Source organism: Letharia lupina (assembly GCF_014066315.1).
Source record: "Letharia lupina isolate WasteWater1 chromosome Unknown contig_12, whole genome shotgun sequence".
Taxonomy (NCBI): Eukaryota; Fungi; Ascomycota; class Lecanoromycetes; order Lecanorales; family Parmeliaceae; genus Letharia; species Letharia lupina.
In genome coordinates this window covers 1,730,532-1,758,405 of record NW_023502981.1, presented here as the reverse complement: position 1 = coordinate 1,758,405, position 27,874 = coordinate 1,730,532, and the positions used below count along the sequence as shown (strand labels likewise).

At 50.7% G+C, this 27,874-nt stretch overlaps 11 protein-coding genes across 11 annotated transcripts; 3 read left to right on the top strand and 8 right to left on the bottom strand.

Annotated features, from left to right (window-relative positions):
- Positions 1 to 1,347: 1,347 nt before the first annotated feature.
- On the bottom strand, positions 1,348 to 1,938 carry HO133_001504 (uncharacterized protein; the record flags this gene model as incomplete). The annotated part of the gene is made up of 1 exon (XM_037292434.1): positions 1,348 to 1,938. One exon carries the CDS (start codon positions 1,936 to 1,938, stop codon positions 1,348 to 1,350), a length of 591 nt encoding a protein of 196 aa, XP_037151853.1.
- A 2,669-nt stretch (positions 1,939 to 4,607) lies between these two features.
- Positions 4,608 to 5,803, top strand: HO133_001503 (uncharacterized protein; the record flags this gene model as incomplete). The annotated part of the gene is made up of 3 exons (XM_037292433.1): positions 4,608 to 4,902; positions 4,962 to 5,441; positions 5,493 to 5,803. 3 exons carry the CDS (start codon positions 4,608 to 4,610, stop codon positions 5,801 to 5,803), a joined length of 1,086 nt encoding a protein of 361 aa, XP_037151852.1.
- An 843-nt stretch (positions 5,804 to 6,646) lies between these two features.
- HO133_001502 (uncharacterized protein) lies at positions 6,647 to 7,095 on the bottom strand (the record flags this gene model as incomplete). Its single annotated transcript, XM_037292432.1, has 2 exons — positions 6,647 to 6,675; positions 6,747 to 7,095. The coding sequence occupies 2 exons, from the start codon at positions 7,093 to 7,095 to the stop codon at positions 6,647 to 6,649; spliced, it is 378 nt and encodes a 125-aa protein (XP_037151851.1).
- Positions 7,096 to 7,784: 689 nt separating this feature from the next.
- On the bottom strand, positions 7,785 to 9,701 carry HO133_001501 (uncharacterized protein; the record flags this gene model as incomplete). The annotated part of the gene is made up of 2 exons (XM_037292431.1): positions 7,785 to 9,137; positions 9,537 to 9,701. The coding sequence occupies 2 exons, from the start codon at positions 9,699 to 9,701 to the stop codon at positions 7,785 to 7,787; spliced, it is 1,518 nt and encodes a 505-aa protein (XP_037151850.1).
- A 333-nt stretch (positions 9,702 to 10,034) lies between these two features.
- On the bottom strand, positions 10,035 to 11,060 carry HO133_001500 (uncharacterized protein; the record flags this gene model as incomplete). The annotated part of the gene is made up of 5 exons (XM_037292430.1): positions 10,035 to 10,104; positions 10,165 to 10,579; positions 10,640 to 10,684; positions 10,744 to 10,969; positions 11,022 to 11,060. The coding sequence occupies 5 exons, from the start codon at positions 11,058 to 11,060 to the stop codon at positions 10,035 to 10,037; spliced, it is 795 nt and encodes a 264-aa protein (XP_037151849.1).
- A 918-nt stretch (positions 11,061 to 11,978) lies between these two features.
- On the top strand, positions 11,979 to 13,208 carry HO133_001499 (uncharacterized protein; the record flags this gene model as incomplete). Its single annotated transcript, XM_037292429.1, has 4 exons — positions 11,979 to 12,160; positions 12,210 to 12,322; positions 12,379 to 12,459; positions 12,511 to 13,208. The coding sequence occupies 4 exons, from the start codon at positions 11,979 to 11,981 to the stop codon at positions 13,206 to 13,208; spliced, it is 1,074 nt and encodes a 357-aa protein (XP_037151848.1).
- Positions 13,209 to 16,978: 3,770 nt separating this feature from the next.
- Positions 16,979 to 19,578, bottom strand: HO133_001498 (uncharacterized protein; the record flags this gene model as incomplete). The annotated part of the gene is made up of 8 exons (XM_037292428.1): positions 16,979 to 17,093; positions 17,151 to 17,507; positions 17,562 to 17,850; positions 17,899 to 17,974; positions 18,022 to 18,068; positions 18,118 to 18,276; positions 18,327 to 18,837; positions 18,937 to 19,578. 8 exons carry the CDS (start codon positions 19,576 to 19,578, stop codon positions 16,979 to 16,981), a joined length of 2,196 nt encoding a protein of 731 aa, XP_037151847.1.
- A 240-nt stretch (positions 19,579 to 19,818) lies between these two features.
- HO133_001497 (uncharacterized protein) lies at positions 19,819 to 20,679 on the top strand (the record flags this gene model as incomplete). The annotated part of the gene is made up of 1 exon (XM_037292427.1): positions 19,819 to 20,679. One exon carries the CDS (start codon positions 19,819 to 19,821, stop codon positions 20,677 to 20,679), a length of 861 nt encoding a protein of 286 aa, XP_037151846.1.
- Positions 20,680 to 21,002: 323 nt separating this feature from the next.
- HO133_001496 (uncharacterized protein) lies at positions 21,003 to 24,238 on the bottom strand (the record flags this gene model as incomplete). The annotated part of the gene is made up of 4 exons (XM_037292426.1): positions 21,003 to 21,993; positions 22,899 to 23,394; positions 23,551 to 23,992; positions 24,041 to 24,238. 4 exons carry the CDS (start codon positions 24,236 to 24,238, stop codon positions 21,003 to 21,005), a joined length of 2,127 nt encoding a protein of 708 aa, XP_037151845.1.
- A 1,266-nt stretch (positions 24,239 to 25,504) lies between these two features.
- HO133_001495 (uncharacterized protein) lies at positions 25,505 to 26,419 on the bottom strand (the record flags this gene model as incomplete). Its single annotated transcript, XM_037292425.1, has 1 exon — positions 25,505 to 26,419. One exon carries the CDS (start codon positions 26,417 to 26,419, stop codon positions 25,505 to 25,507), a length of 915 nt encoding a protein of 304 aa, XP_037151844.1.
- A 453-nt stretch (positions 26,420 to 26,872) lies between these two features.
- On the bottom strand, positions 26,873 to 27,703 carry HO133_001494 (uncharacterized protein; the record flags this gene model as incomplete). Its single annotated transcript, XM_037292424.1, has 1 exon — positions 26,873 to 27,703. One exon carries the CDS (start codon positions 27,701 to 27,703, stop codon positions 26,873 to 26,875), a length of 831 nt encoding a protein of 276 aa, XP_037151843.1.
- Between the last annotated feature and the right edge of the window lie 171 nt (positions 27,704 to 27,874).

The window sequence follows — 27,874 nt, the reverse complement described above, 5'->3', positions numbered from 1 at the left end:
ATAGCACTGTTGGCCCAAGGAGAGCGACGCAGAAGTAAGACGAAAGGTTTGACCGCTTGAATACTTGAGAATGCCGCAGACGAAGCTCTTTCCAGACAATGAATACGACATTTGTGAAAGACTCAGAGCAGTGACTACCCAGTCTCGTGGCAATGGGATCGGCAACTTCTCCGACTGGAGGGAATGAGGGCTAGTGGGTGATGAGACTTGAAAAACGAGACTGGTGAATGGTAGTCGGTGAATACTTACCTAGACTCGTGTAATTACTCAGACTTGAAAAAAGGAACTTAATGAACGAGACCCAGTCACAGCTCAAGCTTTACGAGGTTGGGCCTGAAGAGCAGCCAATTCCCCAAAATTGGGGAGAGAGGGCTAGGGCGATGTTCGAGAGGATTTGCGCTTGACGTGGACTAGACTGAGCGTGAATAGTGGCGGATGCAAAGATGGATCGTGTCCTTGATGTTGTTGAATCCTCATCAGGAGCCTGTCTAATTGTAACCTTTTCGCTACCGCGCGATTTGGTTTTGCTTTCTGCAGCAGAAGCTTTCGGGCGGGAAATGAGAAAAAAAGGAACGCTGCCAGAATTACATGATGGGACAACTCAAAGATGAGGGTACTGACTGGGGAGCCAAGATCCCGAGACAGAGGATACAGAACTCTGCGTCAAACTTGGTGGTTGAGGCGCATAAATTTCGTATAACTTCCAGGAGACACCTTCTCCAACAGTACAACTCATTTCATATCAATGGATTGTCATCAAGCAAGTGATAAGGAAAGTTTGACAGCTGGACATACCCCACGCGAAGCAGGTTCATCTCTAAGACTCAGCCTTGAGACCTCCACTTTCCAAATATCCATTGAACATTCATCTTCTGAATGTCGCCGGACGCGCTAAGTGACCTTTGACTGGAACTTTGAAACGTTGGAGCCTGACAAGTTTGGGACTAATAGAAAGCTCAGTCAGTACTAGCGCGCCTTTGGTGTTCTGACGGCTGAGCATTGTATCATCTGGGTGAAAATCGCAGTCTTTTTCGCGCAAGCAGCAATGGCTCAATGGACATCCCTCCAATGCCCGAGGTCTGAAGCGATTCATACTTCAAGCAGCAACAGAGAAAGGTATGGATCATCGCGACATCCTTGGAACCACGTTCCCAGCCTATTCTGGACCTGGAAGTGGAGCGCCGATAACGATATCGATACCTCCTAGGTCTGGAGGTAGGCGTGAGGTGAGCCGGAGCCCCCCGGGGCGACATGACACGCAATGTCCTCACCGATGGGATGAAGGAAATCGGTAATCGACACCCCTCGAGTTGTCATCCACGCACTCATCTCCTTTCAACTTTAGAGCTAACTAGCTTTCCGTGTCCTCATCACTCCGACCCTTGCTCTATCAAGCGCTCCCGGCGTAGTCTCTATAAGCACGTCCGTTCCCGTAGGGACTTCCGCTTGCCGTGCTCCAGTAATATCTCCGTGGACCGCGTGTCCTCCGTATTCCAACCTCTGCCAAGCTTTCAAATCGAATGTCCCCTCCCTCAGCTCTCCCTCCTCACCGTCCCACATAAACGTCTCCCCCCTCGGCTCACTCCCATCTTCAAAACGTAGCGTACATGCCTGCACCCGGTAATTGCTCGTCTCATAATGTTGCAACCGCTCCACCTGCTTCTCGTCCTGCACTTCCAAGACCATGCCGTGCGTGACCGCATCCGGCGCATACACCAGCGCAGGATATGGCCCCCACAGCTTACAGCGGTAGCCTATGATATGCGCCGGTCGCAAGCTTGAGAGATGTTTGATGTCCGATCGTAGAATCTCGGAAAGTCGTTGTGGGTCCATCAGGCTGCCGTAGAAAAAGTATGGGCGTGGGAAGGTGTCCGTGGAGTACTGGCGGTGGGATGATTGCCCGTAGACTTCTTCGCCGGAGAGAAGATTCGGGGCCATGAGTGGAGGTTTTGGGGTGTGTTGTATCGAGTCTTTGATCCTTGGTGGTAGGGTGGGGAACTGTGTTGACGTCTTGGGTGGGACAAGCGCCGATGAAATATCCCTGAGTTTCGATTCAAGCTATGAGCAATTTTGAGGTAGAAATGACATTGAAAGACTGAACACAATGGAGGACTAAAACGGTGCGTTTTGCAAAGATTCTCGTGTGGGAGAATGCAGCCGCGGATCAAGCCACAGACCTCTGGTCGAAACTTGAGGTAGTTCTCGGATATAGCACATGAGAGGGGACTTGATTGGTTTCATGTGTATACTGGGTAGGCTGCAGCTTCCCCTACCCCTCTTTCAAGATTTCATTCTGCCTCTCAGGGTTCTTTTGCATGAACGTAGCGCCGTGGACTTGGTCCCAGAAAACTCTGTAGATCAATTTGAATGCACACAATTGATTATGATTTACCTAAGAATAGCAGGCTGCGCAACACAAGCCTGCTCTATAGGATAAGACATGACAATTTGTGGCAGATGTGCAAAGGCCTTGGTAATTCCGCCCACCATTGCTAGTGCCATTAAACCCCGCGGCAGCGTCTCGTTGCTAAGCGCCCATCTAGCTTCCCATTTTATGTTATCGCCTCCTCCTGCAGTTGACCACACAACAAAACAAACAAAATGTTAGTGTGGAGACAATAACCTTCGTATGAGAAGAAAACATAGGTGATGAGTCATGCATAGAGGGAAGCCCGAAATCTCCAAGTATAGTACTGAGGCAAAGTTGCCGTTCGCCACGTTGGACTTGAAAATTACCTTCAGAATAAGGGCGTGACTATGGCGCTGCCAGGGTATTGATAATTGAAGGGTTGCTGAGTGCCGGTGTTGACAGTGAGTGTTTTAACACACGAGTCTGACGCTAGTTTCTATTTGGCTTCCACACCCGGGATTTCGCTCTTGCACAGAATCCGACAAACTTGAAACGAGCAGGATCCTCTGACTTTCCTTCTGGGAAGCGTCCACATTGGGAAGTATGGGTATTTGGGCTGCATAGGTAGCGCTTGCCATATTGACCGTTTCGCCTTTTGTAGTTGGACAGTTATTCAACCGCATTTGACCTTACATCTTACCAATGGCTTTGTCGCATCGACGGACAAGTCTCCCAGGAGTGCAAGGACAGAGATAGTGCTGATCGAGCTTTGATGCTCGGCACGCTATCCTGTCAACGTAGTAGGTATCTATATACATACAGGAGGTTCCCCTTCTCTTGCAGCTAATTCTCCTTCTGGGTCCAGGCTACCGCTCCTTCGCCATCTTCTTGTCAACTTGTTAAGGTCATTGTGTGATGCAGTTGAATTTCATAGCACGCCATTCCATACTTAATAACCGTTTTTGCCCCTTCATTGTCTCACTCTTTGTCCCCTGCACGGGCTACACTAGTCACACTTACCACATCTTCACTATCCCTTCACTCTCGCTGCCTGCGGCTCAATTAGAGTAATGGAAGGTTCCACACGTTTTGCGCCAAGATCAGCACTGCAAGGCATCCCAACGGCTCCGTTGAGCAGTGACCTGTTTTGAAACAACGCGTTTCAAAGTGCCTCACACCCTTTCCACCCTTGAAGTTGACAGAGTCTCACCGCTGCGATCTAGCATTGCTCCTGTAAACAGGCAGGGGAGCCAAAATAGTCATCATGTGGACCACACACATGAGCACTCGGGGTGCTGGCCAACATCTTGGGTCGGGTCGCCCTACGCTGAATAGATGCTTACGGTACGCATGCCTTTGACCGAATACCCAGGATGTAGATCAAACGCAATTACTCCTTGAGACCTCGACACACCAAGGTCGCTGCTTTCGAGATCGGAGAACCGGTAGGATCGGGGTGATAGAAACGCAGTACCATGCGCACGCGAATGATGTCTGCCCAGCAGACAGCACGACATGAATCATATCAATGACACACTGTTAGTCAATGCAATTACAGTAAAGTTTTTGGGGTAAACCTGCACCCTGCGAGGCAGGATTACATGTGAGGCTCAGCCTCGTGATCTTTACATTTCAAAAATCGTTTCGTTTCACGCATGTACCGTCACTTCTTCATTTATATCCACCAATACTCTTCAGTCACACAAAGAAGTGACGGATGAATGCATAGCTGCCGCTTCCTTGAGTATGGTCCAGGGCAGACAGGCTTGCTTGTAAGGCTCAGCCTCGCTACCTCTGCATCTCAAACATGAATTCATTCCACTGCTTTGACGCACGTGCTACCTTTTCTTGGGTTCCATCCACCAATAGTCGCCCGTCCGACAAAGAATTGACAAGTGAATGCACGGCTTTTGCCGCCGCCTTGAGCAATGAAGTGAAAAGGACGGATCTGAGACACCTTCAGGGAGGCTACGCCAATTTGACATGGCGGCTGTTGTGCTGTACAATATGGAGTGAGTAGCTGACACCAATGGTCTTTTGTCTTGTTCAGGCAGGGGACTGTCTGATGCTCCTACTGCCTGACTCTTCTCTCATGTAAAGAGTTGAAGCCTTCCTCTCATAACTACCAGAGCAGAATCTCGTTCAACCACTTCACGCATACATCTTTAGTTTCTTCCACTTGTGGATCCCATTCCCCCAGCGCCACCAAATTGCAACTATCCTTAAGCTCGTCACGCCTTGATCTTCCAACATCGCCATGCCAGGCATCTCTTGCCGGATCGGTGTCGAGATCGAGGTGTACGCGAGGGAGAAAGGGTCTGATCGTCCTGAGCCTCAACCTCTAGGGCCCGAGCGAATCAAAGCCTTTGCCGATACTCTTGTTCAGTTCTACAATGAAAAGAGTGGTAAGGCTCTGCTACGCGCGGACTTCGAGCATGAATCCCACCCTGGACACCACGACAGCCATACCAGCAGCGGCCACTGGACCGTTACCACGGACGACGCCATCGGTTCCCCTGATCTATTAGCTGACGATGATTCGGTTTGGGGATGTACGTAGTCATCACCTCTTCGTGGCTTTATCGATATTATAACCCTAACAACTGTACAGATCCTCTTGAATTTGTCTCTCCGATATTCAACTTTTACCCTGACAGCGCATGGAGAGAAGGTGTGGAGGATCACTGGAACACGATACTGCTATACGGAGAATTCCATATCGATGAAGATTGCGCCACACACGTTCACGTTTCCCCCGAAGCAGGCAAGGTCTGGAGCTCCGAGCAACTTAAGAGAGTTGCTCAGGCAGTGATTTATTTCGACCAGGCTTTCAAGGCCATCTGGGCGCCCAGCCGTCGCGAGCATGACCTCACAAGTAGCAACAAAGCCAACAACTATAAGCTCAAGGACCTTGAATTTGCAGAGTGCTGCAAGCTCATCCAAGAATGTGTCGACCCCGATCATCTCGTTTCTTTGATGCAACCACTCGAGAGGCCCGGTTCGGGGACCACTCCGCTTCGGAGTTATGCGTGGAACTTCATGAACACAATGAAAGCCACAACAGAGGAGAAAGAGAAAATCGGGACCATAGGTGCGTCACGTGGCTCGTAGCCAGAACGAATGCAATGCTAACACTTTCCAGAGTTCCGCTGCGCCCCTGGTACTCTGACGGCTGAACACTGTCTCATCTGGGTGGAATTCGGAGCCTCTTTTGTGCAAGCAGCAGCGCAGTACGGTACGCAAGACAGGCTCGAGAAGGAATATGATTCCACCGCCGAAAGTTTGAAGAAATTCATACTCAAGGCAAGAGAAGAAGAAGAGGTGAAGGAGACCGACCGCTTGGACACCCTGTTCTATGGCCTTCCGGAATCCAGAGCGGAGGGGAAGGGTCCGGACAAGGACATCAAGATGAGACAAGTCTTTGATGCTAGGATAAAGGAACTCGGCGCCTGAAGCCAGAGAGCTCAGATGGGTAGACTCGCACTGGATGCCAACGGCTCAAGGATGTGTCGGACTCTGGTTGACGTTTCGGTTGGACCCCATGTAGCTTACATTTTCGTTCTTGACCTGTGATGGAGACTTTGACGCTGGGGAGGGCGGGCCCGTAACCCAGATAGCGCAGTCGCAATGCCACGTACTCGTTCACCTGAGCCAGAAATCCTGGTTTGCATCGTTCTACTGACCATCTATGTGATCGCATGGTTCAATCACATGGAGCCATCTGTGACAGTGCGCGACCTACACGCCCTTCCCCATCCCTCGCAAGCCGAGCAACCCAACTGCCCAGAACCACCCCGCAACGCCAACCTCCCCCCTTCCCCTCCCCCTCCCCAAGCACCCCACCCGTCCAACCAACCCCACCCTCCACGTCAGATGCGGCGAATGCCCCGCCGGACACCTAAACACCGTCACACATACCCCAGCTCTCCAGATTCTGCACCGCAAGCATCCTATCCCGGTAAGCCGGCGCCAAAGCCCTATCGTCTTCCGTCACGAGATAGGCGGACGGAAGCAATGGTCAGCACGGACGTCAGGACGGGCGACGCCGTCGAGGTCGCCCCGTGGCTGTTTTCTGTTGTGGCGGCGTCGAGGCCGTTGGAGAAGAAGAAGAAGAACTTGGCGCCGTCTTGGGTGGAGGCGAGGCGTGGTTCTGGAATTTTGGTTATGTGACAATTTAGCCGGTGATTTACATTGAAGCCGACGCGATTCAGATGTATCTTACTATACACAAGGTTGAGGGATCAGGGGCCGAGATGGCCCCCGTTGGGGCAAGGGAGACGAAGGTGGAAACGGCGGTTAGGGCGGGATGACGGGCGCGCTGCCGTCTTTGGGCTGTCAGAGAAGCTGCGTACGGACTCGCCCATTGGGATCAAGGATCCGCACTCGGAGAAGATACCTATGGTTCCTCCCGAGGCGCCCTTTGCCTTGCGCGTCCGCGCTTGGGGTTCCGGGACAGCCACCGTTGTAGCGGTAAAGGCGCCCGATGAACGTCGGACCAGAAGGACACGCTTGCCGGATCGGAGGATGAGCTGGCTCAGAAGCTCGTTGAGGACTGCTGCTGCGTCGGCGGGCTGCGGATGCCCGCTGGGTGGTGGATCGCTGTTGTAATGCGGGTTGGTAACGTCGCCGACATTTATTCTGCGGAAGTCGGACGAGGGCAGCTGTGGGCGGTAGGATTCGGATGTTCTGCGCTTTTGGAGCGGGGAGGAAAGGTCGGTAGGGTTCAGGGGTGTGGTAGGAGCCATGGCAGATGACCACGATGAATGGGGTCTCCGTCGAAGACATCTTCGGATGCTGGCTGTCTGTACAGGTTATTGGGCAGATCAACGACGAAGGAGTATCAACGTAGATCTGCTTTAGTATCCTTTCTCCTGGCAAGTTACTAGCGTCAGACTCGAGCGCCACAGTCTCCGCTGATATTTTGGGGGATTTGCAGAGGAGAAGCGGTGATTTTTCCCTTCGTCGGCTACACAAAAGTACATCCAATCACATCGAGCTTAGTAAGACAATGTTTCGAATGACGACTGGCGAATCAAGTCGAACAATGAAGTGAAGCTGCTATGGACAATTGCACTGTTTCTGGCGCTAAGCGCAGACCCATACCGGTATTTCTCGGACAACATAAAAACTGAAAAACTACTAGCTTAGTGCTGTGAAAGGGAATAAAGGCTCTTGCATTTGCCAGAAAGTGATACGAATTGATCGATGATCCATAGAATGCAGTTTGAAACACAGTGAGATGCTGTACTTGGGTATGACAATACAACGTCAAAGATGCTATGTAGCCCAATTCCTGTACCTTCGAATGCATCTGGCCCTTAGCAAATTCCGCGAACGCCAGCCCATGCGATGCTCACCGAGACTGCAAGTAAACAAGATGCGAAGACGCTAAGAAAACCTAAAGACGCAAGGCAACTATCTCCTGAGATTCCGGTTAAGCAGCGCCGTAGCTACTACCGCGACTCTCCCTTCGGCCAAGCAGCCGTCTTCCTTCGCCCTCATCCACATCTTCGCTAGCAGGAGGACTTGGACTAGGCACCCATCCTCTCATCCAACCACTTACCCTTCGCCATCGACTTCTGCCTTCGCGGTCTTGAGTCAGGACAGACTTCTCCAGACCGCCCTCGCCGAATATCAAGAATTGTATACCTATGGTCGCATCGAGTGCTAAAACGCCAGCAGCGCCAAGCCAGAAGGGTGCAGCCAGAGCTACCCATGTAGCCCTGTCACTACCTTCCGGACCGACCCAGCCGTGCAGGCCGTATGGCGGATACGACTCCCAAGCAAGAGGATTGGTGAGCAGAGAGGCGCTGTAGAAAAGATTCCCGAAAAAGGCAGCGATGAACAGGGTTGGCGAGAGGCCAGCGGTGGAGCGGCGAAGTGCGTTTTTGTAGATTTGGGGAAGGCGGGAGCCGAGGTAGAGGACGGTGGAGCACCATGAGAATATACGGCCTGCCAATTCTGGCGAGGAAACTGTAGATGATTCGTCCTTGATTTGTGCATGCAGCGGAGAAGCATTTGTCAAAACGACGCAGAGCATCGAAATCAGTAGCAGTGCTCTCGGTGAAGGACCAAAAGAAGGAGTGCCCTGACGCTTGATGGTTCGGTTGAAAGAGCCCATTGTATCCTTTTCTTTGGAGAAAGAAGATCTGATGTCTCGCGGCGGACCTTGAACACCTTGGGGCTTAGCGGGTGTATCTAAGGCTTTTGTGTCAGGTTTTCTGTCTTCGGTGTGTGTGCTTTCCGTCGAACTTTCAACAGACGGCGAAACACCGACTAGAACCTCTCCCGAGCCACCGTCCGGTCCGTGGGTCTCCGAACCATATCCCAAAAGTCTCCCTTTCCTCGACGACTTCAGATGGGTATACCAAAAGTATTGAGAGACCAGCCCAATATCCACGAAGACGTAGTAGCCTGCCACAACCACCTGCCAACCGGCTTGCCTTGTCAAAATGGCACCCAGCAAGTTCGTCAAGTCCCCCAGTAGCCATTCACCCAAAAAATATATAGACAGTCCCGAGGCAGATTGTAGTTGATAGTTCTTGTAGATCTGGGGCATCTGGGCGAAGAGCCATGATATGATGCTGAAGATGCCGAGGGCCGTGGATAGAAAGGCGAGGGATGTGGGTACGCAAGAGTGGAAAGCGGAGGAGAAGTTGACGAGGTATTGGCTGTTAGGCGTGCAGTGCTCTGGTAGGTTGGCCCAGGTCCCTAGAAGGGATGACAGAGACATTGCAGCGTTCGGTGTGTTCAGGGCGGGAGCAACAGACGAATGCGGTCCATGTGTCTGCTATTGCATCAGAGGGTATGAGGCGGTCGAGAGATATCTGTTGGAATTGATGATGTGGTCTGACAGACGAGCTGCGGCTGAGCTGACCACAGTCTATGACTCCTTTGGAGAAATAGTTGTTGCAGAGGATGATGAAGCTGTCAGGGTGAGTCATACCGCAGCTTATGAGGAATAGTAGCGCCTCAACAGGCTACTATGAAAAATGAACACGGATAGGAATGCTGTCAACCAGAACCCTGTACTAGTACTGACTTGAATGCTGCAACAAGCAGGACAAAGAAAGGAGTGCGAGCCTTTGATGATCAGAGCCCAACGCCGTCAGTCAATGCATGAAGACTGTAGATTTAAACAGAGTGAAAATAGAGGAAGAGAAGGCACGAGCGCTTCAGGTCATACTGAATGATCAGCCTTCAGAAGAGAAAAGGACGCCTGGACAAGGGAAGACGGTAACCCGGATTTGCGTAGAGATGTCTTGATATGGGATGAGGGTTTGACGTAAGGTTGCACGATCTGGAGTCTGATAGGCAATCTGTTAACTGACTGCATGACCTTTTGCGCCATGGTCGCCGTGTCTTCCGCTTCTGGTTCCGTTGTCTTGAGTGGTCATGAGTTGATGGGGGGCGAACACCATGAGAGTTTGATAAGAATAACTCCGAGATAAGGCTATTTCTACATTCCCAAACTGCCTGATCCCGACTAGATCCGGTGGCTTTACCTCAATAGCGACACATTTACATTCTTCTTCCATTCTAGAGCTCACAGGTCATGCATGGTCTTACTTCTCTCAGGTTGCTATCAAGCAGAGTGAGCGGAGAGAGTGCTAACAGTCCTTGCAAAAACTTCATCGTCTGCGGGCTATCCCCTAAATACTTTTGCTACGAATCTAAATCCTCATCATACTCGGTCCTGAATGTCCTCTGTTGCTGTTTGCTTGTATCCAGAATCCTCCCCATTGTACGGTGGTCTGGGTCATCGTGTGAGCGTTGATCCAGCCCAGGTTTCAGTAGACACGTCTCTTACCTACCTGGCCATGTTCTTCGCCCCAACGATGCCCGCAGCTCCCACTGCGTACAACGCCAGCAAATTCCTCCAGCTTCCGCTTTGACCAGCGGCCAACGCCACTAAATCGTATACCATACATCCTCCAAAAATCCAATCGCTGGCAGCGCTGGCAATGCCGAATCCAAGCCCAGTCAAAACCTTGACGGTCATGGTTGCAGGAGCGTCCTTGAAGTAAGCAACGCTGCCGTTGTGAAGGAGGTCAAGGACCCCGATACCCGCGAACGTCTTGGACACAATATTCGTAAGAATCGAGCTCGTGGACTTGGTATTCATGGGAGGGAGTTTGGCGAAGACATAGTACAGCTGAGTCAGGCTGTTGACGACGACGAAAATATTGGAGATCTTAAGCTGCTCCGTATTCCAGAATATCATCCAAGCTGAAGAGATAAGGAGATATCAGCCAGTGATCAAGAGTGGGGAGGTATGGAAGAACGTACTGCCGATGCAGATATTGCCGAGGGAGTAATATGGTACAAAGTCGACTTCGAACTTTCGTCAGCCTTGTGTCCAGGTTTGAAAATGACTCTCACCGGGATCTTACCGATCTGATCCAATTCGCTGCGTTCGACTGGCTTCTTGGGATCAAGCTTGTACAAGCGGTAGAGCCACGCGAGCTGAAATAGCTGCTGGGGGAAGAAGAAGCCACCAATAAAGTGGGGCATGGGGCTCCAGAAAGATAGGTTCGCGTTATGGACGTCCAGCATGTTGGGAGAGGAGAACAAGCCATACTGCTGGGCTGCAAAGTCGAAGAGGAAACATGTTGGCGCCTTTAAGCAAGTCAGTACAGCTCAAGCGAGTGGGCATAGCTTGATGACCTACCAGCCATTTGGCAGTGGAGTATGAGATGCCCATGCTCATTTTTGATGAAGCGTTAAAGTTGAGATGAAACTGGGACGCGGTCTTGCCTTTTAAGACTCAGGAAGCCTCGTGAACATTGCTGGCTGAAGCCGCATCATGTCGTCACCATGATTCCTGAAACTCGGAATATCTGTTGGGCCGTTCGTATTCGTATATCTGTGACGGAGCTCTGCACCGAAAGTCCTGGACGCCAATCCTGCGCCAAGATCTGGGTCAACGCCCAGCCTGAAGGGGTGACAGTGCGCTTGAATCTGCTTCGGAGTTCGCACAGTTTGGGGCCTATTGCCTACAGATCGCCCAGTAGGAGTCCCTAAAGCTCAATTAATGCGCTCCGAGATCAAGTAGGTAATACTTCTAGGGTACAGGCCTGCCTTCGGAAAGTAGGGTTAGGGCTTCACTAGCGCTGCCCGGGACTTTCGGCCGCAGAGATGAATTTTTGGCGAGTCTCGAAGCTGCTGCTGGCATGTCAGATTTTGGTTCAGGAACGAAAAGAAGCCTAAGAGATTAATCAGCCTATGGGAGAATCATTGCTGTCCCACAGCAAATGACTGGGTTGGTAAGCAGCTAGAGTACTCCTTGACAACGTCATGCACCATGGACTTACCTTATGTCCGCCGTTCCCCCCACCACTTCACTCAGGCCGCCCTCTTGGGCTGCCGGCATTCAACAAGAGATATACCGATCAATTATTCACTAAACACCCGAGGCAAGCATGCTCTATAATCAACACCAGCATATCCAACAGATCAGCGCTCTTCATTATAAAGCTCGGTTCTACGTCTCGGTGTCTATTACAAATCCTTTTCCAGCTATAAAATTCGTCGCCAGCACCCATTGAAACTAGAGCGACAACATATGTCATTGGAAGCTCTCCGCAACAGCCTTCCCTCAGTCGAGACAGTTAAAACATCAATCGGCATGGCTCCTCAAATCCCCAAGACCCATAAGGCCGCTATGTTCAAGGAAAAGGGTGGGCCCCTTATTGTTGAGGAGATCGAGACCAAGCAGCCTCAGGAAGGCGAGATTCTTGTCAAGGTCCAGGCTTGCGGTGTTTGTCACTCCGAGGTTGTGGTTCAGCAAGCTATGTTTGGAACTCCATTGTACGCATGGACTTTTGCAATGCTCTGCAGCAGTACTGATGAGTGGTAGCCCGAGGATCCCGGGTCACGAAATCATTGGTCATGTCGTGGCCGTCGGGCCACACGAGAAAGAGTGGAAGGTCGGCGATAGAGTTGGTGGAGCTTGGCACGGTGGACATGATGGTTGGAGCTCATATCTGTCTCCCACATCAACATCGGCCTAATACCATCCACTACAGGAACCTGCAAGCAATGCCAACGGGGCTTCAACCAGGCTTGCGTGAATGAGCAAATCAACGGCGTGACCCGCGATGGTGGATGTATGTTCCACGGAATCACGAGAACGTTCAGATTGCTGATTTGAACAACAGTCGCCGAATACTGCACCCTCCGCTCTGAAGCCGCCGTCCACATCCCCACAGACGTCGACGCTGCAAGCTATGCCCCTCTCCTCTGCGCCGGCGTCACCGTCTTCAACTCAATGCGCCAGATGAAAATTACGAGCGGTGAAACCGTCGCTATCCAAGGTCTCGGGGGGCTCGGACATTTGGCCCTGCAGTATGCGAACAAAATGGGCTACAAAGTCATCGCGCTGTCCAGTACTGGTGCGAAAGAGAAGTTTGCGAAGGATCTTGGCGCTCATGTATATGTGGATGGCAGCAAGGAGAATCATGCCGAGGCCTTGACGAAGATGGGTGGTGCGGCGATGATCGTTAGCACGGCGCCCATTCCGGCAATCATGGGCGACCTGGTGAATGGGTTGGCGCCGGGAGGGAAGTTGGTGCTTTTGGCTCGTAAGTTGCACCCCAGATTTCACACAGGCGGTCCACTGACCATGATAGCAATTGGTGAGATCACGGTCAACACCGGGCCCCTGATCGCGAAGGGCGCTTCAGTCCATGGCTGGCCTTCCGGCCAGGCCCTCGATTCCGAGGAAGCGATTGACTTTGCAGAGCTTCATGGCGTCAAGTGCATGATTGAGAAGTTCCCTCTTGCGAAAGCTAACGAGGCGTATGATTATATGTTGGCTGGGCACCCAAGGTTTAGGTGTGTGTTGGTGATGGAGTAGATCACCCATCATCGACGGTATGAGCCGTAGCACACGTAGGTAGGGTAGCGTACCAATCTGTCAAACATGCTTCGTGCAGGACTCACACCGATCGAGATAAAACGCGCAGATGCAACCATCTTGAAGCATCCCCGTCTTCAACTCTCCTCGACAGTTTTCATTCTCATCTACTATCCACTCCATTCGACCAACTCTATCGACTAAAACGATGACGATTCGCTGACCAACCTAATCCACCTCTACTCTCCCGGAAGAATGTGTCAACGCTTCAATACCCGCACCAAGTGAAACAAAACCACCATCCCCAGCATCCCCCTCATCTCCACCAAAGGAAAAAGCACCCATCCATCTCCACCCCAGCCCTCGCCTCCCACAACTCGACTCAAGCTCCCCCGCGACCAAAACACCTCACCGCCCGCCCCCTCAAAACTCTCAAACCCCATCCTCACACCCCATCCCATCGACCCCGTCCTCAGCCGCCCACGTCCACGTCCACAAAGCTCACACCTCCCACGCTGCTCTTCCTCGTTCAAAACCGCACGATCCGTGCATCCTGGACGGATGGTCGGGTGGGAGCGTTTGGGGTGCCCGTCTGCGTCCGTCTGCGTCCACGATGGCGGATTCGCGGCCGCTGGGAGGGTTTGCGACATCGCGTGGGGTGGAGGGGGAGGGAAAGGTGTGAGCATGTAGGGGAGAGGAGGAGCGAGGGAGTGGAGGAAATGGCCTGTTGGCTTAGCTCGCTGGGAAGGGTTTGAGTGTTAGACACGGGTCAAAGAAGAGGGGTTGGGAAGCTGAGCGAGCCCGAGTGTTATGGGCTCGAACGTCTTTTGGGAAAAGGATCTGTCTGGGGAAAACGGTACTTGATGAGGGAAGGGAGCGAGAAGAGATGGGATAAGGGCCGTTTGGGACATTACGTTTTGCTTTGGTTGGGGGAAGGATGATGCTTTTGAACCGGGGGTGCTTCGTCACCGGGGTGTGAGCTTCGTCGAAAGCTCGACCAAGCACTCGGAGCGCGCCGTCTCGACTGCGGTCACTGCAACTCCTGACTCTGGCTATCGCACCCGTGCTTCTTCTTCCAACAGCACGGTCCGCGGTGGTTCTCGAAACGGGCGCTGTGGAGGGACGGAGAGAGATTGGATGGATCGGAAGCCAAAGTTCGAGTGCGGAATCATCCTCGAAATACATAGCAAGAAGAAGAAGGCCTCTGACGGCTCTAGATCGCGAAAGGTCTGGATACCGTCGCGACCGGCGACGTTTCCGTAGATCGTTTCGGTACGGCGACACTGGGGGGTTGGGTTTCTCTACACTCTGTGTCGGGCGATTCGCCCGCTACAGGCGTTCAACAAATTTCCTGTTGGAATCTTGTGTACTCATTCCTACGCAGATGATAGCGTAACCACCTTTTCTTCGGCGGGAGCGAGTTGGATCCTTGGATGGTCAATATCTGTCTCGATTTCCGCGCATGATGTGCAATCTTCCTCAGGTTCTTCCTTCTCTATCCGAGGCGTCACTAATGGAAATCATTCCTGTCGCTTTCCTCACGGGCTGGCTGTTCCGGATTTTTTTGCGATTCTCCTTGGTGGTGGTATTTGTTCTGTCGGTGCGAACTTTCTTGGTTCCGCCCGTAGTCGTGGAGTGCAAAACGATTAATGCGGAGCCAAGCGTTAAAAAAAAGCCCAAAGAGCGTAAAGTTTATTATATATTACATTAGGCATCCATTTATTATCCACAGCTGCCGTAGCTCAGCAACAGTCAGTGAAAACCTTTCGTAAATTCGTGACAGTATTCTAACTATCTATAGTGGCGCAGCGGAAGCGTATGTTCTTCACTGGACTATCAAATGTCTGTCAAACTAACTTAATTTTAGGCGCCGGGCTCATAACCCGGGTATGTTCGATTCCACAAAAATTCCGTGACCGTTCAGATTTCTAACTTCCGTTCAGAGGACCCTGGATCGAAACCAGGTGTTGCTATATCTTCGATATGATTTTTTTCTTTTTTTCTTTTTGTCCTTTTTAGGCTCTGTGCTCCGTGAGATCCATTGACCATTCTGTGACTCAATCAATGTTTTCAGCCCACATACATCTTTGCGAGTAGTCGGAACTTCAACGCGCATTCGAATTTTGGATTCGCGCCATTAGTTATTTTTCCTACGGGTTTTCACTTCTGCGGCTTGTGACTTCACATTTCCCGACCTGCTGATTACCTTCTGGTATGGAATATGTAATGCCTAATTCTCTCTACAATTTTGTTGGCCATGACTTTTGATTATTGTCAATAAATTACCATACTGTGATGAGAAACATGCTCTGATTAGCGGGTCATGAGCCCGGCCAGAAATTGGTTGTGCTTCCACTAACTAAGTCTGAGCCCAGGATCCTGGAGTGAATACCAGATGTTGCTGCGTTCATTAGCGTTTTTTATATTCACAGAATTGACGGTTCGCCGACGATGGGGGGCCTGCCATCGACTCACAGGGGCGATCACGAGCACACCGCTGCGACTTTTTTTTGGGGGGGGGGTGGGGGGGGGTCTGTGAATTAAATCAATCGATCAATCAATCAATTGGGAAGCGGTGACTTGATTGATGTACTCTATTTACATAACCAACCCCTTCATAGTCTCAGCATACCGTACACTCTTCCTGCCCGGCCGACAAGAGCAAGGGTAGGGTCTTCTCCCCACCGTAGCCTTGCCTCAACCAGCCAACTCTTCGCCACAGTACCGTAAGCCGATGGACTCTTCCATTGCTCCCGTTCGATTCCATCCCCAAAGCCTCCGCAATCTTCGAGATGCCCACTCGCCAATACGCAAGACTCTGATCCCCTCTACCATCACGCCGTAGTTGCAACCCGACACATTTACGCATCGAAGGATCCCATCTACGGGGCCCGTGATGAAAGAGCATGGTATGGGCACCTCTACGCAACGATGTGCAAACCGGACCGGATCTAGAACCCGTACACGCTTCGGCTTTGGAATCCTGCCAGCCTTCTGGACCGGTCCGGGATGAGCTGCAAGATCTGGCTCAGTGATCGCTTGCTCTGCCCAGGGTTTCCGCGCCCTACTTTCTGTGTTGGTGGTAGGAGGCGAGGGCGTCACGCGTTTCGATGCCATGATATCTGCCCCAGCTGCGAGAGGTCTTTTGCGATGCAGTCCGTGGGATGGTTAGCTGCTCATCGTCTGGTTTCGCCCACCGAACACCGACCACCCCGTTTCCGCAACGCTTGGCGATCGACGGAAAATGACTCACCCTCCTCAGTTTGCTCTTCTTCCCGTGGTTTCTAGATCGGCGGGCTTCGGGCAGCTCGGTTGTATCCAGTTGTAGAGTTTCTGCATCAGCTTGTCTTCGTTCGTTTTCCCTTCGTTAAACTCGGCGGCACAAACGAGCCTCTGAAGTCGTTCGACGGAGGGATATGAAAGGAAGGAATCATGGCGGACTGAGAAAAAATCAAGTGCTACACATTGAGAGCCAATGGAAGCCTCATGCATGAACGTTTTGAAAAAAAATATGTACGCGGTAGAAGAAGATGTCGAAATGGGTTTGGTATGGAGATAAACGAAAGATGGAGAAGGGAAGGTGAAGTAGGAGGTACCCTTCACGCTAGGAGGAAGCTTGTTCTGTAAATGAACGATTGGATGAGGACCACTCCAATGAGACTAAGAAAGAATACTAGTCATGACTTCTCATCCGAATCAAGCAAGGTCATTATTGCGAGAATGGTAAAGACTGACTGATTTCCAGAATTCCGCATCTATTAGTGCAACCCTCAGTCCTTCTTGCCTTTCTGGCCCTCTTTATCCGAAAGGGTTTCCTCAGAAGGGTCTGCTGTAGAGATGACATGGAACGAAAAGTCAACTTCACCTACCAAGGCTTTGACATTGCTATGATCACCATATCAGCAGCTGCAACAGTCGATCAACCTCAGGAAGCAAACTAACTCAATCAACCTCCCCAAATCATCACTGACAAGACTACTCGCGATCTGCATCACCGCAAACGCACTGTACCCTGGCTCAGCAATATGGCTGATACTCAGAATATCTGCATCCAACTCTTCGAGTCTTTGACTCAGCTTGTAAGTTGGTGGAGCCTTGAGGTATGGTGGAAGTGGATTGCCGTTGGTCACAGATGAGGAAAGAAGGGCGAGAAGGGAGGTGACGTCTTGCGATGTAGCATTCAATGTTCCAACGAGACGGGTAAAGTCCTGAAGCCAGGATGCTTTGTCTGGTGAGGCTGCAGAATCTTGAGAGAAGTGGTGGGAGGAGTAAGATATGAGTGCTAGGTAGTTGAGGATGCTGTAAGTTCCAGTCAATTGGGTATTCCCATAAATCAGGACTGCAAAACCTTACTTGTGCACTTCTTGAATGATCGTATCATACTGCTGTCTCGGAAATTTCCCACCAAAAGTGGGCTCCCAAGCCGTGAACGCTGAATGTTGACGCAGGCCAGCAAGTAATGCAAGCTCCTTGACATACACCTTGCCACGAGCCTTCTGCAGCTTTCGGCCAGGGCTGTTTTTTGACTCCATGTCGCCTTCAGTTCCCTTGACACGTAGACCGATAGTCGTGTGCACAATTGAGTAGAAGTTCGCGAGCAAATACAATGACACCCCAAGGTCTTGCCGCAGTTGAGATCGAGCTGTGAGTGGATACGGAAAAAACGTCCAAATGAAGGCTACAAGCATACCTCCAGCCACGCAAGCTAGTCTGTAAGGCGCAAGTAGGTAGATCGGATAGTATGGTTGTCCACTGCTTGTGGCCGCCTGAAGCTATGAGGACCCATCCAAGTCTGGACTGGGAAAACACTCACTTTTCTGCCAAGCTTCTTCACTTCCAATTCGTATCCAACGATCAAGACTTGGCGAATATGAGCTATGTGCAGTAGGATTTGGTGGGGCGAACTCACCTTGCGTGACGACAGAGATAACAGCCACGACCGTAAAGCGGGGGTATTTCATGAGGAAGTAAAACTCAAAGAAGACGAAGACAAACACAAAAACAATCACTCCAGCAGGATGACCATCCACGATATACCAGATCACAAGACTGGTACACATAGCAATTGCTGATAGCTGGTAAGCTTGACTTCAAAACAGCATGTCAAAGCTAGCTTACTTGTTCCCACAGTGCGGCCGAAAAACCCGAAGACGCCGGATCCTGCTGTAGTGGTCATTCCAATTGCCACCATGATCATCGCCCAGACAAGTCTTTGTTCATTGAAGAACACTTGTGTGTCCTTAAGGTAAGCAACCACACCGATACTTAATGTCGCGCACGCAACGCGGAATCCAAAAGCTGACTCTGGACTACCCAAGAGTCGAGAGAGTTGCCTCAAAACATTGGTCGACCGTTGCCAAGCATTCGAAGGTGGAAGGTGCTCAGGATCTTTGGCAGCCCGGAAGGAGTCTCCTGTGTATATGCTACCACCACCAGCCTCGGTAGAGTCAGGTGTGTGCTCCATCCCGGCGTCCTCGACTTTCAACGACCTTGTCACCCACTTTTTAAGTCGATTCAGGCCTGGAGAGATGAGCCGTCTCTTTTCCATGGTCCCATCCTCAACTTTCTTATCAGCGAATTGAACAAGAGCTAAAACTGCTCGACCAGTCGACCAAAGCAAAAACTCCATCTGTACATTCGTCAGTCTAACGGTCAATGTTGGTACGCATTTGTGAAAAACACAAAAAGAAAAAAGTGCAGGCAGAGGCACCAACGGATACTGACTTACATATAAAACAAGATATAATTGCCGCTGATTCTTCGCATGCTCTCCTGGATCATCTGTCCGGCTCGGTATCTCAGTGCTGGTATTTAAAGGCGTCTGCGAGGGATTCTCAAAGGAATTGGCATCCGTCCGGATCCCTCTCTGCTGGCACCAAACTGCGAGCGCCGTCTTTCGTTGCTCATAGAACCCATCGATCTTTTTGGCTAGGTAGATGGCATACTCAGGATCTCCAGGCTTCATAACACCAGCGTCGGCTTCTACATCCTTCGATGCTGCATCATCACCACTGCTTCGCTTGCTGGCTTTCTGATTCTTGTTCTTTGGAGGCTTGGCCAGCTCCAGCGTATAGAGAGCGTGCTGGAGGCCATCATGCATGGTCTCTGTCACTGTTTGGAATGGATCATGCAGCGTCCGCATGATTTCGTTCCATTGGTTTTTGCGTTTTTCATTTTCTGGGGATGAAGCGGTCTCTCGTTGTGTCCAGCCGCTTTTTTCCGCAATACGTTGGAAGATATCGGCAGCGCTACTCATACCAATCATCGGAAGGATGATTCCTTGGAAGAGCTTTAGCAGCTTATCGATATCAGAAGCATCGAGTTTTCCCCAAGCCATCTCTCGCTTTGCAAAAGTAACATCGGTATGCATCTTTCCGTAGAGCTCCCCAAGAGCTGTCAAAATAAGGTTCCCAGCCTCCTCCCAGCCACCTGTTGGAACAACCACCTATTTTGTGAGGGGTACAAATACTGGCCCAGGGGAGTCCTGAGATAGAATAATTCATGCAATCTACACACTACTTATTCTATCATACCTGATATTCTGACAGGTTATGAGCCCGGGCTTGACGCTTAGGACACCACCGCTATTCCACATCTATTCTAGTCAGTCATGGACCCCGAAACCTCCACATTCAAGTCACCTATTCGTCAGCTTACGGACAACAACTACTCTGAATGGCTTATCGATATCAAAGCTCTTCTTAGGGGTAAAAAGCTCTGGAACTACACGCAAGAGGCCCCGGATCCCGATAAATCAGTCACGGCTCAAGCCAAATGGCGTGATTCAGCAATGGAGGCTGCAGACCTCATTACCCCTACCATAAGTGGCCCCGTTAAGCAGAAACTTCAGGCTAACGCTTTTGACGATGGCTACCTTATGATGACCTCCTTGGCCAATATCTATGCCCCGAAAGGTGACGCCGAATTCATGCGATTAACCCGGGAGTATTACTCGCTCCGGTACGAAGATTTCGACTCCATGACACACTATCTCACTCAAATCAAGACGCTCGAGGAGCGTATTCGCGGTACCAATGTGATTCTCGACGACGACAAGCAGACTCTTTTATGTCTCGGCATGACTCTCCCAGAACAATTTCAATATTTCACCAAGATATGGGCTATGACGCCGGGGATGACTGCGGATAAAGCGAGAAATATGCTTCTGGAGGAAGAGAGACGCGAAAAGACTTTGGACACTGGTACTGTGGGGGTGGGATTGATTGCGACAACAAGACATCCGAGTAAGAGGACTCCTAGCGGAAAGGCTATCGACAACGATGTGGTATGTCCTCGCTGTGGGAAGGGTCACGAAGCGGATATCTGTTGGAAGTTACACCCGGAGTTGGCCCCGGAATGGCTACAAGAAAGGTGGACCATTGAGAAAAGATCTCGGAAGCGGAAATGGGACGAGTTACAGCAGCAGGATCAAGAGGCACCAGGTGAAAAGGAAGCATTCATTAACTTGTGACGGCCAGGAAGGCTTGTCGGTGACGGCCAGGAAGGCTTGTCGGTGACGGTCTAGGATAGACTTGTCGGTGACGGTCTAGGAAGGCTTGTCGGTAGCACCAGGAAAGGCATCAAGAAAGGCACCAGGGAAGGTATGACATCATTTTTCTGGATAGTATCATGTTTTTGATTGGGCTAGGGGAGGCAGGTCACAGGGGAGTGTCAAAATAAGGTTCCCAGCCTCCTCCCAGCCACCTGTTGGAACAACCACCTATTTTGTGAGGGGTACAAATACTGGCCCAGGGGAGTCCTGAGATAGAATAATTCATGCAATCTACACACTACTTATTCTATCATACCTGATATTCTGACAAGAGCCTCGTTCATTGCTTTCAATCGTTGAGCTTCTGCACTTCCGTTTGGCTTGGCCGTATCGCCCTTCTTGTGGCTATTCGATTTCTTATACTTCTCATCCTCGTCGGATGCCGTAGGGTTACGGAACATATCCTTCTTCTCCAAGGTCTGCAGATAGGATATCTGAGCTTTCAGTGTGCTTTGAACAGCTGCAATGAACCCAGCCGATTGTTTGAAGAATGTCATCCGTACCGATACGGGGAATATAAACAGTGACACCCCCGTAGCAATAGCAAACCCAGTGAGGAAGGCTTCCAACAGGCGCTTAGCAAAAGCGATACCAGCGACCATGGTTGGGAAAGTTGGCGCGTAGACGGACGCTACGTTTGCAAAGATCGAGTATATAATGACAGGAAATTGCAGCTGCGGCCTTGACGCACGCAGAGTATTGACGAGGTAAATGTTGAAGAACAGCCAAATCGCACTCACAGCGGAAGCCGAGGAATTGTAGTTAGACACCGCGGTTCCAGGGCTGGGACCGTTGCCAGTCGCTTTGACGGATGGGGTTGTGTGAGCTCGTGCTTGGACGCTACAGTAAATTTCAAGCAGCGCGACCGCAGCGCCTATACATAAACCAATGATGTTGAACAGCATTGTCTGAATGTACTTGCTTCTCGGTAAAATGGCGAAGCTGAGGACAGACATGATAGCCACGAGATAGCCAAGGGTTGAGTAGACTTGGGCAAAATCCGTACTCTGATAGACGGCGAGTGAAATTGTTGGAGGTAAGGCACCTTTGATCATCATCATCAGCATTCCCGGATTGAGACCGGATCCATCCCATGTCCTCTTGATCAGCGATGGCTTTTTAGCAGGAGTTTCCTTGTCAATGTCAGTGGTGCTGTCCTCTGAGGGGCTATTCCGGCTTTGTGTCTGGGGAGGCATGTCGTTCTGATCGCTTGCCCCTGCCATAGTTGAGAGCCTATGTTCGCATGTAGGCGTTTGAGCGTCATTAATGAGCTTTCAGAGGGAATTCTGTTTTGTCCACGGGACTGTTGTCGTTATCTCGCGATGGATCCCGAAAATATGCACACTTTCACATCTCAGCCTCAATCCGAGCACAAGCAGGGCAGTGCTGTGGTTTTACGGACCCAAGAAGGAATCAATCAATGACAGACGCGTGCGGAATTCGTGATCATAGCCCAACAAGGCTGCCGGCGTGAGCCGATTATTGTTGTATAGAATAAGTGCGTGGCACTAGTAGATCTGCAAGTTCAGCTGCACAATTTTATGCGGCGGGAGGGGAATGAAGTAGGTACTCTACGGCCGCCAAGCTTCTAGCGTGTTTTAGTAGAATTGGCAACCGTGGCGTCAGACGAACACTCAGACATGTATGTCAAAAGCTATCCAGCCGTGTAAAATGTCCTTGGCTGGTGCTCAAGCATGTCTCTTTATGCGAGAGTACCTATCTTTTGTCAACAGAGCGCATCCGCTGCGTCGATGAACGTTCATTGGAAGTGTGTTTGTTTCGATGGTATGATATCGGTCAGGGTTGCATCGAGGACGGAGAGCGGTAGCCGATTTATAAAATTATAGATTGTGCTTCTCTCTCTCTCTCTCTCTCTCTCTCTACATATATGTATTGCGCCATGGTAATGAATAGTCTGGTCATCTTTACACATGGCTTGTATCATGATATGAACAAGCTGGTCTCCTCGCTTCATCAACATCCAGTTGTTTCCAGCTCCAGTGCAGCGTTCAAGCCTCAGTGGTTGACGGATTGAATCTTTCGAATTAATCGAAATTGAACTGTTTCTTTCGCTTCCCCGCATCTCCCAATTTCCATCCACTGGAACGAGCGTCTGGAATGTTTGTCTGGGATCATACTTGAGACTGATAATCTTTAGGGACTTGACATTGTCATCGCCATAACTCCCTATCGAATCCTCGTCTTCGTATGCATAACTCACATATTGCCAAGGTCTGTACGCCCCAACGCTTTGTGTGTAATTGGTAACGTTGCCCATAGTCGCGTCCATCAGCTCACGCACCCTCGTGTCTTGGATAGGGTCATTCCCAAGAGCGACGAGCATGAGGACGATGACGTTGCCCTTGACTCTATCGAGACCGAGAACGTTACCACCATTGTTGATACTGTGTTGGGTAGCGATGTAGGGGATGGGCTGATATTCTGCCAGCAGGAAAGTGTAAGGCGGGTCCTTATAGATGGGTTCGTAAACGTCTCGAATGACTTCGTTGACGTAAGTCAAAACAGGCGTCGTGGCTTCGAAAACTACGCCGGCGTAGATGTTGCGGAGGCCACTGGGAAGGTTGAGCCGGCTCGTGAGATTGTATATGTATGCGACACCGAGAGAAGCTCTACCTGGAAGAGAGTTACCAATTTATCAAAGGTGAAGTTGGCAAAGGGCGCGGAAAAGACATTCGGCTCAGCCGTATTATCGAAGGAATCATAGTAGCGTTTTTCGGTTGCGTTGCTGGTATACTCATATAGGTTGGAGGCGAGCGTTTGGTTTGTGACCCCAGAATCTGATGACTGATTCATATAGGTCGAAGGCGGCTTGATCGGCCCAGTCAACCATTGGCTGGAATGACTTCTGGACATCAGCGTGGTTGTAAGTTACCCTAGCACCCCACAGATCATCACCGGTGAAAGCGGCAAAGTCAAAGCCGGTGACAAGGCCGAGATTCCCAGATCCGCCTTTGAGCGCTTTGAACAGATCAGGGTTATGTGTAGCATTGGCGCTAATGACAGTGTCGTTGCCGAGTACAATCTCAAAACTCTTAATATTGTCGCACACAAAGCCGTAGCGAGCAGCGAAGAAGGAAATTCCTCCGCCCAGTCTTAGACCTGCGACACCCACATCCGAAACCTCAGCCCCTGGGACGAAGTACACCTGAGCTTCCCACGTCGTGTACACTTCTCTCCACTTCGCACCTGCTTCCACGGAGGCCGTCTGGGTCTTTACATTGAGTGTAGTCCGGTTCCATTATCACAGATCTATCGTTACTCCATCCTGGATTGCGTTCGACCCGACGAAAAGCATCTGCCCGCCGGCTTTGACCGCAAATTTGCATTGTGCTTGGGAAAAGAAAGCGATGATTTGGGATACTTGCGTTGTGTTTGTGGGTTGAAAGAAGCAAGTTGGTGACAGCGCGGCAGGGAGATTGTAGTAAGCATCCAGAATGGCATCGACCTTTGTCGACATCCGCAATGTATGGAATTGTCACCTCTAATTGAGAACACTACAGTTTGGATTAGTGACGTGATCACTCTACGTGCCTATGATTGTGTTTGTCTTTACACATGACTAGAGTCGCTTTGCGAACGAGGATAAGCAGCCGATATCGGTGCAGAATCGAGCTGCGAAGGAGGATAGGCAGCTAATGCTGATGCGAGGAATGCCGAGAAAAGCCATAGCAATGACCGCGAGCCTTGCCGTGGTAACAAATCTTACCTATGTCGTGTCAAACACCAATGCGACATCGACGAATCCAAGGCACTGAATGGCATAATATATAATGCTGTGTCGGCAAGTGGGAGCCGTGCACTAGCTGGCTAGGACGCCAGCAGGGAGCGTTTCGAGTGCTGGTGGTGCTGGCTCCTCGCTTCAATCGTACATTATGGATGCATGATGGTAAGCGTGCTTTCCTCGATTCCTACACACGAGCTAGGCATTTGCGCCTATGGCAACTCTGCCGAGCATATAAGAATGTATGTTCTGAGGAAAGCTCCGCAGCTGTTCAGCTCAGTATGCTAACGGTGCCTAGATACAATTCGGATCTTCATTTGATGAAGGCCCGGAAAAAAGGAGGAAAAGAAACCGTCACCTAGAAAATGTTTCGGCCCAAGTTCTACGAAGAATCCTACAATATCCATCCTACTTATCCTATGATTTACTTGGCTGCAGTCAAAAATTATCGCTGTCAACAAGTCACCAATGGGTATTGATCCGCTGGGAATATGATCGATTCTCATCAGCGAACTATACTGTGGACATGGGCGATTCAGTTGCAATGGTCACCAACGATGTAAGGTATGTAGCGATTATGGAAGTCGAAGATTTGACAATCTTAGACATTTGGGACTGTGTCCCCGCTACTTGATCTCAGGGTCAACAGAACATCAAAGTCCTGGTTTTCGCCAATTAAGTGCCCTGCCCGATTCTAAACTCCCTTTCAAGCGAGTCGGGGGGAGATCATTTCTACGAGCAAAAGTATCAACACGAGCGACGTGTACTCTACAGAGGAAATTTTCAAAGTCTAAGAGCCCGCCATCTGGTGTGTGTGGGGTTGAGAAGTACATTGGGAAGCGTAAGTGCCAAGATACAAGCCCATTATCAGGGGATCGCGTTATGCAGAGTACAAAGCTTTCTCGATTTGAACAAAAAACCTTCCTTCATTGAGGCTTGATGACCAAATGAGTGCTTTTGCATCTGTTGTCAGTACCCGAGTGTAGGATCACGAGCATTGCATCACCAATCCAACCCTCCATCCGTCCTTCCCAACTCGCCCCCCACAGCCATCGAAACTCCCCGAAATTCTTTACAGTCTTCATTCAATTCCGCCCAGTAATCAGACCCCCAAGGACACTCCCGCTGCTGCTCCGCCAGCTCCGCGGTCGAGATCGGGCAATAATCCGGCATCTGTACCACAATGTCCGGGTTCGCACGCCGCACCAGTTTCAGCGGCCTCAACAGAACCGGGATGCGGAACTTCGCCGGGGCACGCGGCCTCAAAGAACCCGATGAATCCTCCGCGAGGAACGTGATATCGATAGTGCGCAAATTTGGCAGTTTCGCCAACGAGGCACACACCGTTTTGATATTTGTCTTCAGCGCCGTGACGGAGCGGCCACGTCCCTCGTCTTTTCCCGACCGGCCATGCCGGCCGGAGCGAGGGCATTGGATCTCCAAGTGTATGGTGGCGACATGTTTGACGACGTGCGGAATTGCGCGCGTGACACCAGCAAAAGGTGTCCTATCGCCGTGCACGTTCGGCGTACCTGTAGTTCTGATAACAAAAACGACTTCGGAGTACAGCGCGTGCGACGCCTCTTCGTAGACCTGCCTGTTGACGTTGAGGATGGCATCCGGAAGCATTGGCGTCTGTCGGAATTTCCTGTAGTACCAGGATGTCCGGTACAAAGTGAAATGGTGGTGGTAGACGAGTTTGCGTATCTCGGGTGGGAGGTCAAGGAACCGGAAAGATGGCCTTTCAAGGAGATGCACAATGTATACATGGAGACGAGTGAGCGCTTGGATGGGGGCCGGTACTCGTACTCCCTTCCACATCCCGAAAACAACGATAGCCAAGACCGCGATGTACATCAACTTATGAAGGAATCCGCAATTGATAGATCGCGTCTCGTGGGTTTCTGTGGAGACCATGACTTCTTCACAGCTTGTATTTGCGATAAGACAACTATAGACTTCTGCTTGATGACGAGCGAAACCAGGAGAGAAGACAATTGACAAAAAAGGGAAAGTGAAACCGTCACAGAAATGAATTTACCGGCAAAGTGAATAATCCATTATTTCTGAAGTAATCCCAACCGGCTGTAAAAAATGGAATTTTTTTGGACGCTAGTCTAAAGCTGCAAAGGCGTCCGATTCTCATGCTGCTTCAAAAGCCAAGAGGCTCTCTATTCCTGAGGCACTCTTCGTAAGGAACCGGAAATATCACCTTACAGAGCGTCCAAGCCCACGACTCCGCCTCACCAACAGATTTCGAAACGCTTTCTCCAACGTAGACCTCGCCTGCAAGCTCAAACCACCCAGGAGCAACTCCAGAAACCACATAGACGGAGAGCCCGCCTCTCCAGGTCAACCACAGCGCGTTCTTCAGTAGAGCCGTTCCTGCAGACACCCCTTCAGCTCCTGAAGATCCTCCCTGACCTCCTTCAAAAGATTCGCCAACTCGTCCCTATCTCCCTGCCCCTGCGCAAGCTCTTCCGTCGATACCGGACCCGTCGACGGCATCCTGATGAGCACCTTCTCATTCTCCCGCCGAACCTGTTTGAGTCCCCGCAGCCAAACCGGAATCTTGTAGTCAGGGGGTGCGACTTTTGCCAACTCCCACGGGCACACGGTCATGTGATACCACGATACGTCGATGGTACGTAGCGCTGGAAGTTCCGAAAGCATGGCTCCCGTTGTGCGTATTGTTCGTTTGAGCATATTGTCTGTTGTCGGTGCACGCCTACTAATTTTGCGGTCCATGAGCGTAGAATACTGGACGGACGGCCAGTGGATTTTCAGACGGATGTGCCTGATGAGATCCAGGATCTTTGCGGTCTTGAAGAACAGTTCAAGACCGACGCTCGCACTGATGTCGTTCGTCGCCCAACATGAAGCTAGGGCGAAGAGACTTTCAGGTCTGATCACTAAGACGAACTCTCCCTTGGTGTAGAGATGAAAGAAGGCTTCGTTGTAGATTGTTCGATTGACGTAGAGAAGATCGATCGGTGTCCATCTTTTGGTCCAAGCGCTGTATCGGGGTACGATCGTTTCAGAGGTAAGACAGTGATGGTAGATCATGTTACGGACTTCGGCCGGTAATTGGAGAAAAGAGAATGTCCCTTTGCCAGCGCAACTATGACTGTTCTCTCGGTCTGTGTGCGACATTCTGTCTCCGTCTTGGTCGATGACCTGTTCTCGGTCTGTGTGCGACATTCTGTCTCCGTCTTGGTCGATGACCTGTTCTCGGGCTTGTTGTCGTGGTCAAAAGTGAGGGTCTTTTATCTCTCGTTGAGGGTGGTTAGATAAGGGTGCAAAAAGTCGGAAAATAATGCATTATCTCGTGACAAGGAAATATTGGAATGAAAAACCGCGAATAAAACCTCA